At 45.6% G+C, this 9,259-nt stretch overlaps 1 protein-coding gene across 1 annotated transcript; it reads left to right on the top strand.

Annotated features, from left to right (window-relative positions):
• Nucleotides 1–3,177: 3,177 nt before the first annotated feature.
• LOC136653317 (vomeronasal type-2 receptor 26-like) lies at nt 3,178–9,259 on the top strand. The gene is made up of 3 exons (XM_066630228.1): nt 3,178–3,228; nt 4,108–4,234; nt 8,343–9,259. The coding sequence occupies exons 1-3, from the start codon at nt 3,178–3,180 to the stop codon at nt 9,257–9,259; spliced, it is 1,095 nt and encodes a 364-aa protein (XP_066486325.1).

Consider the following 9,259-nt stretch of genomic DNA (forward strand, 5'->3'; position numbering starts at 1 on the left):
TAATGGGACTTACTCCCAGGAAAGTGAGGTTAGGATTGCAGCTTTAGTCAGTGACATTTCTCTTTCCACATTCCGGATGGGACTTTGTGAAAAGGAGACAGAGACAGACATGACTGACCAGTCGCATAGCCAGAGCAGTGCAAAATGATAAGTAATGCAGGCTTCCAGACACAAGTGTAAGCTGCCCCCCAACTCACCCTCAGGGCCATTCAGGCTGATGCTGCCTGAATGAGGGTAAGTGGGGGACTGGTTACCTTCATTTTTGGAAGCCTGAACTACATACTATTTTGCACCACTCTTGCTATTTGACTGTGACAGACAGACCAGTCTTCTGCATGTCTATTCAGAAGGAAGTCCCATTGAGTTCAATGGGACCTACTCTCAAGTAGGTATGTATAGGATTGCATTACTACAGATTTATATATGAGGCTTGCATACTATAAAGGAGGGGTCTCAAAACCCCGACCCGGGGGCCAGATGCGGCCTGTGGAGAGCCTCTATCGAGCCCACAGCCAGCCTCTGAACCCCTGAGAGCCTCTGGCCCAATTGACCAAACACAACCAGAGTTGTGACTGTGGAGTGGGGGACTGGGGGTCCATTTAAGTGTGTGTTTTATTTCTTGGACTGTGTTGGTGCTTGGGGAAATCCTGGACATTTGAGCCCATTCATTCATCTAAGAACTATCTCTAATGTATTTATTTAAATTTTGTATTTAATTTTTCTTTTTCCGGCCCTCGACACTGTGCCAGATATTTGATGCGGTTCTTTGGCTGAAAAGTTTAGAGACTCCTGTTATAAAGCAAAATCACTGTGTTAAAAGATTTTGGAACAGTGAAGATGGAGAAGTTCAGTTCCTGTTTTAGATCCTCCTCCTATCAACAAGATATGACATTCAATTTAAGGCCATGCACATTCACCTTAAGGCCATATGATATTAGCCTTGATAGTAAAGACTTATTGCAAAACTCTGCGTCAATGGTTCTCACACATTTAGCACTGGGACCCACTTTTTAGAATGAGAATCTGTCAAGATTCACTGGAAGTGATGTCATGACCGGAAGAAACATCATCAAGCAGGAAAATTTTAAACAATCCTATGCTGAAATGCTACCCACACTTACCCAGGAGTAAGTCCCATTTACTGCCATTGTTAAAAGAATATACATAGTAGCTTGTTAAAAGTACAGGTCTGTAGCATTTCCCCAAATGCAGTCATAGAACGTGGTAGCATCAAGTCTAATATATAAAAAATAAAATATTGAAATGAATGGGGACCCAGCTGAAATTGGTTCATGACCCACATACAGTGACCCAACCCACAATTTGAGAAACACTGCTCTATGTAACTCCTAATGGTGGTGGTGACTCTAAGTAAAGTGGAACCAAAGTAGCTACTGCTACATCTTGTGGCTGTGCAGCCGCCGCGAAAGGACTCCTTAGGGGAAGGGGACATTCATCCCCTTCTGGTAGGGAAAGCCCAAGCCCCACAATGGGGCTTCTCAAGTCTGTGCCGGCTATTTTTCCAGTGCAGGCTTGAGAGACTCTGTGTCGGACTTTCCAGCCCAACACAGAGTACAGGATCTAGTGGAGCAGGGCTCGCTCTCTTGGTGGGCACCCTCTCCGAAAAATAACATTGTAGCACAGAATCCTTAAAAGTGGTGTTGGGCCATGGTACACTATTTGCAAGAACCAAGAAAGCTTTGAACTCTCCTTAGGAACAGAACATAAATGTTTATTTTATTTTTCAACAGTTGACGTACGGCTCTGTTTCAGTGAATTATGAGAGAACTGAAGCCTTTTCCTTCTATCAGATGGTGCCAAATGAAGCCTACCAGTATACAGGGATTATCAAGTTGCTTCTGCATTTCCAATGGACCTGGGTAGGAGTCCTTGCTAACGATGATGACAATGGAGAGAGGTTTGTGCAGACCATACTGGCAGGGTTTCCTGTAAACGGGATTTGCTTTGCCTTCTTAGAAAGACTCAAAGAAATGCATGGCCATAGCCTTTACACTGAGCTGGATTGGTTGGTGGGAATATATCAGATTGTCATGAACAGCAAAGCTAACGCAGTCGTCTTCTATGCAGAAAGTATGACATTGTTGAGATGGCTGTTACAACTACCAAATATGGACTGGGTAACACCAAAGCCTAAAGCTAAAGTGTGGCTCATGACAGCCCAGATGAATCTGAGACCACTGGTTTATCAAAGACATTGGGATATACAAGACATCCATGGGTCTCTGTCTTTTGCAATTCAGTCACAGGAGCTCCCCAGTTTCCAAACATTTCTCCGAATGAGAAAACCTTCCTTAACCAAAGAAGATGGCTTCATCAAGGATATCTGGGAACAGGCCTTTGATTGTGTATTTCCAAACTCAAATTCAACTATGGACAGCATGGATGGGAATATTTGCACTGGAGAAGAGAAGTTGGAGAACCTCCCTGGGGCTCTTTTTGAAATGAGTATGACTGGCCACAGCTACAGCATCTACAACGCTGCTCATGCTTTAGCGCATGCTTTACATGCCATGCAGTCATGCGGAACCAGGCACTGGATAATGAGGAATGAAAGGAGATTGAGTCTTTGGGATCAACAGCCATGGCAGGTAGTGACCTGAGCATGCAAATTTGAAAGAGTGCCATATATCTAAAGGAGCAGAAACACGTCAAGATGCTTTTGTACCAAGTGTGCATGAACTCAGCTTCCTTTCCCCCCCCCATGTTTAAAAATTGTCATTTTCGTCTTTCAGTCACTAAAAAGGGTTAAAGAGCTCAGCTTTGTACCTAGTAGAATTGTTCCTGATGGAACTGAAAATTTCCCTTGTGGACACGAGATATTTTCGTATATTAGCATAATGGTTTACCTTCCTGATTTCTCCTTCTAAAACCAAGATTTCAGCTGGGATGGGGCTAGACAGGCCAGTGGTCTCAGCACATGTCACAGGTTGTCCATGTACATCTTTTTTGAAACCTTTGGTGTTACCATTTTTATTCTAGCTCCACCACTTTCTGGGAAGAGTTGCATTTAATAACAGTGCTGGAGATGAAGTTTCTTTTGATCAGAACAGGGAACTGGCAGCTGGATATGATATTATCAACTGGGTCACTTTCCCAAACCAGTCCTTTACAAGGGCCAAAGTTGGAAGACTCGACCCCAAGAGATCTGTCGACAACATGGTTACTGTTTATGATGATGCAATCACATGGCACAGCTATTTTAACCAGGTAGGTTCTCACATTAGGGTATTATTTGAGGAACTGTCCAGTTCTTAAAGAATACCTGATACGTAGAGGCATTTTATTTGAATAGCGTTGAGCCCATTTAGGGTGTTGATGCCCTCAAGCTTGGTATGCATTTATATATAAAATGTACAACTATAATATAACCTTCAGTGTTTGCAAGCATTTTGGAAAGCAGGGTGAGAGTCCAAAATTGAAAACTACATGAAGAAATGTCATTAACGTGGGTGCATCCCCCCCCAATCGTTGCACCAGTGGGGAAAGATGGGAAGCAGCCCAATCTGTCCACTGGGAAGGTATTAAATGGAGCCCAGGTCTACCTAGGAGGTAGGTCTGGGTTCTAAGTCCAGGTGGGAGTCCAGGTCTACCAGCCCTTGCCACAGAGGCCAGTTGGGAGCCCAGGTCTACGCTCTTGGAAGAAGTGGCTCCAGACGGCAGTCGGAATGAGAGCCGAGGTCTACCCAGCAGGTAGCTCTGAACTCCAGGTTCAGGTGGGAGCTCAGGTTTACCTGACCAGCAAACCTCGACTGCTGAGGCCAAAGTTCAACTGGGAGTCCAGGTCTAACCTGCTTGATTGACCTGGGCAAGTAGTGTTCCTGTCCTTCCCAACACAAACACTGGATCCACCCCAAGAGAGGAAGTGGAAATATGGGTGAAAGGAGAGTGTTGAGCGAGAACATTGGAGAGTGGGCAGAGCAGAAGCTGAATCATCATTGGCTAAGGGTTCAGTGTTTGGCATACCACCTGAGAAGTCAGGAAGTCTTTGATGGGCCCTGTCCCATTTGCAGTACTGTAGATCCACTACTAAGATACATGTACTCAAACTACTATTAATATTTGATCTTTTCCCCATTTATGGAACAGACATTGCCTTCTTCTGTGTGTACTACCAGCTGTCCTGCTGGTTATAGGAGGAGAAAACAGGAGGGGAAGCCGTTTTGCTGTTATGATTGCATCCCATGCCCAGAAGGGAAATTTTCAAGTCAGAGAGGTAAGCCATGTATCTTACAACATAATGTTTTCCTGTCTTGAGGAATGTATATTACATACCATGTACAATTCTGGGATTTGCAAAAGAGAGAGATTTAACATACACGCACACATACACAGAGGTAACAGAGCATAAACTGTATCACTTTACTTTTTCTCACTAATATAAATGACATTGATGCATTTGTACGTATAGGCAATTTTCACAATGGAGAGAGGTGAAAAGTGGTGTGTTTCAAGGATCTGTCTTGGGACCAGTGTTTTTTTAATTCTTTTTTCATAAATGACCTGGAGTCAGGGATAAGCAGCGACATGGCCAAGTTTGTGGGCAGTACAAAACTCTTCTGGGTGATGAAGACTAGAAGGGATTATGAAGAGCTCCGGAAGGATCTCTCCTAACTCGGGGAATGGGCAGCAAAATGGCAGGTGTTGTTGTTGTTCAGTCATTAAGTCGTATCCAACTCTTCGAAACCCCATGGACCACAGCAAGCAAGGCCCCCTGTCTACCACTAACTTCTGGAGTTTATTTAAATTCATGTTCATTGCCTTTGTGACACTATCTAACCATCTCATCCTCTGCCGTCCCCTTCTCCTTTTGCCTTCAATTTTTCCCAGCTTTGGGGTCTTTTCTAAAGAGTCCTCCCTTCTCATGAGATGACCAAAGTATCGAAGCGTCAGCTTCAGCATCTGTCCTTCCAATGAAAAGTCAGAGTTGATTTCCTGTAGGACTGACTGATTTGATCTCCTTGCAGTCCAGGGGACTCTCAAAAGTCTTCTCCAACACTGTAGTTCGAAAGCGTCTGTCTTTGGCACTCATCCCTCCTTATTGTCCAGCTCTCACAGCCATACATTACAACTGGAAACACCATAGCTTTTACTATATAAAACTTTGTCGACAAGGTAATGTCTCGACTTTTCATTAAGTTTTCTAGGCTTACCATAGCTTTCCTCCAAGAAGCAGCACTTTTAATTTCATGGCTGCAGTCTCCATCTGCAATGATTCTGGAACCCAAGAGGATAAACTCTGTCACAGCTTCCGTTTCTTCCCCTTCTATTTGCCATGGCTTGATTGGACCAGATACCATGATCTTAGTTTTTTTTGTCTGAACTTTTAAATCACATTTTGCACTTTCCTCCTTCACCCTCATCAAGTGGTTCTTTAGATCCTCCTCACTTTCTGCCATTAGAGTGCTATCATCTGCATATCTGAGGTTATTGATATTATCTTATATTATCTTGATATATTGATATAATCTTAATTGGAATACTACATGCAGTACTGGTCACCATATCTCAAAAATGATATAGTGGAACTGAAAAATGTGCAGAACAAAATGACCAAAATGGTACTGGGCTGGGAAACCCACCTTATGAGGGAAGGCTAAAGCATTCTGGGCTCTTTAGTTTAAGGAGACTGAGGAAGGACATGACTGAGTTGTATAAAATTATGCAGGGGATGGGTAGAGTGTATAGAGGGGAGTTCTTTTCCCTCTCACACAACACCAGAACCAGTGGACATCATCAAAAATTGAGTGTTGGGAGAGTTAGGACACACAAAAGAAAATATTTATTTAACTAGTTTGTAATTAATCTGTGGAATTCCTTGCCACAGTGTGCGGTGATGGCATCTGGCCCATCTTGTTCAGAATTATGAAGAAAAAGTTCATCACGTTTTACAGACATGATGGGTATATACAACTTCTAGGTTTTATAATTAGGCTACCTTAGAATGCCAGGTGAAAGGGAGTGGCAACAGGATAGGCATATGTTATATGCTCCCAGAGGCATCTGTGGGCCACTGTGAGATCAGGAAGTTGGATTAAATGGGCCTTGGGTCTGCTCCAGTGGGGCTCTTCTGATGTTAATCTTATGGGTGGAGGGTGCCATCACCGATCAATGCTATGCTTAATTATCACCATGGTTATTTTGAATACTTTTATGCTTACGGGTAGACTAGGTTATTGCTTGACAGTCCAATCCTGAGCTGCCCGCAGCACTCAGGCTCGGCGGCACCGAGGAGGGCTCCCACCAAATCCTGCACCTCCTGCGCTACCATGGGAGGCACCTTGGGAGAAGGGGACATTCGTCCCCTTCCTCTGAGTAAGGTAAGCAGCCCCACAATGGTTGCTGACCCAAAGCTGACCAAAAGGTTGGCACTAAAGTAAAGGCGCTCATGTAGAGTGTGCAGCCCTGCATGAGCGCCCTGGATCCTGTGGAATACAAATCCACGGATCTGCCTCTCTCCCTCCCCCTGACACACGTCCCGCTCATCCCCTAGCATGCCTCCCACCCGCCCCCACTGGCCTCCCCCCTCCCCGGAATGCCTCCCCCACACCCCCTGCCATGCCCCCGCCTTCCGTTCTGCAGCCCGGCGGTCCGGGAGACCACCAAGCTGCAAACCTGGGCCACCACCCAGCGCTACCTGGCGCTGGGCTAGCACTGGTGGGAGCCCGGCGGTGAGCCCCGCAAACAAGCCTTATGGCACGTTTGTGCCTGTGGTCTGTGGCACGGAGCCATGCCGCAGACCACAGGATTGGGTTCTTAACTTGCTATTTGCAACCTGTATTTTAGACATTCATTGGCATCCTTCAGTCTTGGAAGACTATGGTATCGCACTCTGAAAAGTGATTTTGGGTCAGCGTCTGCTGTGGCTCAAAAGGCCAATTCAGGACTGACAATCCCTTCCACAATGGGAGCAAATGTACTCTGTCCCAGGGGTGTCTCCCTGGCTATGGGCCTTCCTTCTTTGTCTCAGTCTGTTGGCCAAATATCTCTTAAAACTGGGAGAGGCCATGCTGCACAGCTTGCCTCCAAGCAGGAAGCTCAGAGGCCAAGTTTCCCACCTGTTGAGGTCCATTCCTAAGGCCTTCAGTTTCCTCTTGCAGATGTCCTTGTATCACAGCTGTGGTCTACCTGTAGGGCGCTTTCCCTGCAAGAGTTCTCCATAAAGGAGATCCTTTGGGATCCGGCCATCGCCCATTCTCACAACATGACCAAACCAACACAGGCGTCTCTGTTTCAGCAGTGCATACATGCTAGGGATTCCAGCTTGTTCCAGGACTGCGTTGTTTGGAACTTTGTCCTGCCAGGTGATGCCGAGGATGCATCGGAGGCAGCGCATGTGGAAAGCATTCAGTTTCCTCTCCCGTTGTGAGAAAAGAGTCCATGACTCGCTGCAGTACAGAAGTGTACTCAGGACGCAAGCTCTGTAGACCTGGATCTTGGTATGTTCTGTCAGCTTCTTGTTGGACCAGACTCTCTTTGTGAGTCTGGAAAAAGCAGTAGCTGCTTTACTGATGCGTTTGTTTAGCTCGGTATCGAGAGAAAGAGTGTCGGAGATCGTTGAGCCAAGGTACACAAAGTCATGGACAACCTCCAGTTCATGTGCAGAGATTGTAATGCAGGGAGGTGAGACCACATCCTGAACCAAGACCTGTGTTTTCTTCAGGCTGATTGTCAGTCCAGAGACTTGGCAGGCCTTGCTAAAATGATTCATGAGCTGCTGGAGATCTTTGGCAGAGTGGGCGGTGACAGCTGCATTGTTGGCAAAGAGAAAGTCACGCAGACATTTCAGCTGGACTTTGGACTTTGCTCTCAGTCTGGAGAGGCTGAAGAGCATGTGTTCCTGGATTGGTTGCCTTTGGCTCCCCTCTGTTTTGGAGGCAGTCGTGGATTCCCAGTTGTGTCTGTTTTGCCTGGTTAGCTTTTCAGGAAATATGCCCCATGTATTTTAGACACACACGCTTTAATGCGCATAATAAACATATTCATATGTGTTTATTTACCTAGATATGTTTAGCAGGTTCTCAGAAAGGCTACTGACACAGAGGAGGTTGGTTCCCACCTCCTTTTGGTTGTTTTCAGGGATCACCTTTCAGGTTTTGCATTGGCAATTTGAATCTGAATAGGCAATTAGCACTTGCATGCTAAAAAAAAAGACTCCATTCTGCTTCTTGATTATTTCAGTGTTGTCAGTACTCTGGTTCATAACCTGTCAAATATGCAGGGAATGCCTATAACCCCTATATATAGTTGAATACAACATTTTTGGTGCAGAGAGCAAAATTATACGTTGACAAAAACAAAGGCTCTCACATTTCGTTTTGCAGACGTGAATGACTGCTCCAAGTGCCCAGAACATCAATATCCAAACAGGGCCAAAGATTTCTGCATTCCTAAGATTACAACTTTCTTATCTTATGAAGAATCTTTGGGGACCAGCTTAGTCAGTCTAGCACTTCCTTTTGCTTTGATCACGACTCTCATACTTGGAATATTTGTAAAGCACCATGACACTCCCATCGCCAAAGCCAACAACCGGGACCTCACCTACACCCTCCTCATCTCCCTCCTGCTCTGCTTCCTTTGTTCACTGCTATTCATTGGACGACCTGGGAAGGTGACGTGTCTCCTCCGACAAACTGCTTTCGGCATCATCTTCTCAGTGGCTGTTTCTTGTGTTCTAGCAAAAACCATTACTGTAGTTTTGGCCTTCATGGCCACCAAACCAGGGAGCAGAATGAGGAAATGGGTGGGGAAAAGACTGGCTGGCTCCATTGTGCTTTGCAGTTCCCTGGTTCAAGCTGCCATTTGTGTGGTGTGGCTGACAAACTCTCCCCCATTCCCAGATACTGACATGAACTCAGTACCTGAAGAAATGCTCCTGGAATGCAATGAGGGCTCTGTGACGATGTTTTACTGTGTCTTGGGCTACATGGGCTTCCTGGCCATTGTCAGCTTTGCTGTGGCTTTCCTGGCCAGGAAGCTGCCAGACGCCTTCAACGAAGCCAAGTTCATCACTTTCAGCATGTTGGTCTTTTGCAGTGTTTGGCTATTGTTCATTCCCACCTACCTGAGCTCTAGAGGAAAATCCATGGTAGCTGTGGAGATCTTCTCTATCTTAGTGTCCAGTGCTGGGTTGCTGGGCTGTATCTTTTTCCCTAAATGTTACATTATTTTACTGAGGCCAGAGCTGAATGTCAGGGAACAACTCACTACAGGGAAAGTAGTGAGAAGGTTTAAGTGA

The sequence above is a fragment of the Tiliqua scincoides genome, chromosome 5 (assembly GCF_035046505.1).
Source record: "Tiliqua scincoides isolate rTilSci1 chromosome 5, rTilSci1.hap2, whole genome shotgun sequence".
Lineage (NCBI taxonomy): Eukaryota > Metazoa > Chordata > Lepidosauria > Squamata > Scincidae > Tiliqua > Tiliqua scincoides.

Coding starts and splice junctions, on each gene's coding strand:
- LOC136653317 (XM_066630228.1), top strand. CDS start 3,178: ATGGTTACTGTTTATGATGATGCAATCACATGGCACAGCTATTTTAAC. Junction 3,229..4,107: donor GGCACAGCTATTTTAACCAG/GTAGGTTCTCAC, acceptor TTTATGGAACAG/ACATTGCCTTCTTCTGTGTG. Junction 4,235..8,342: donor GAAATTTTCAAGTCAGAGAG/GTAAGCCATGTA, acceptor TTCGTTTTGCAG/ACGTGAATGACTGCTCCAAG.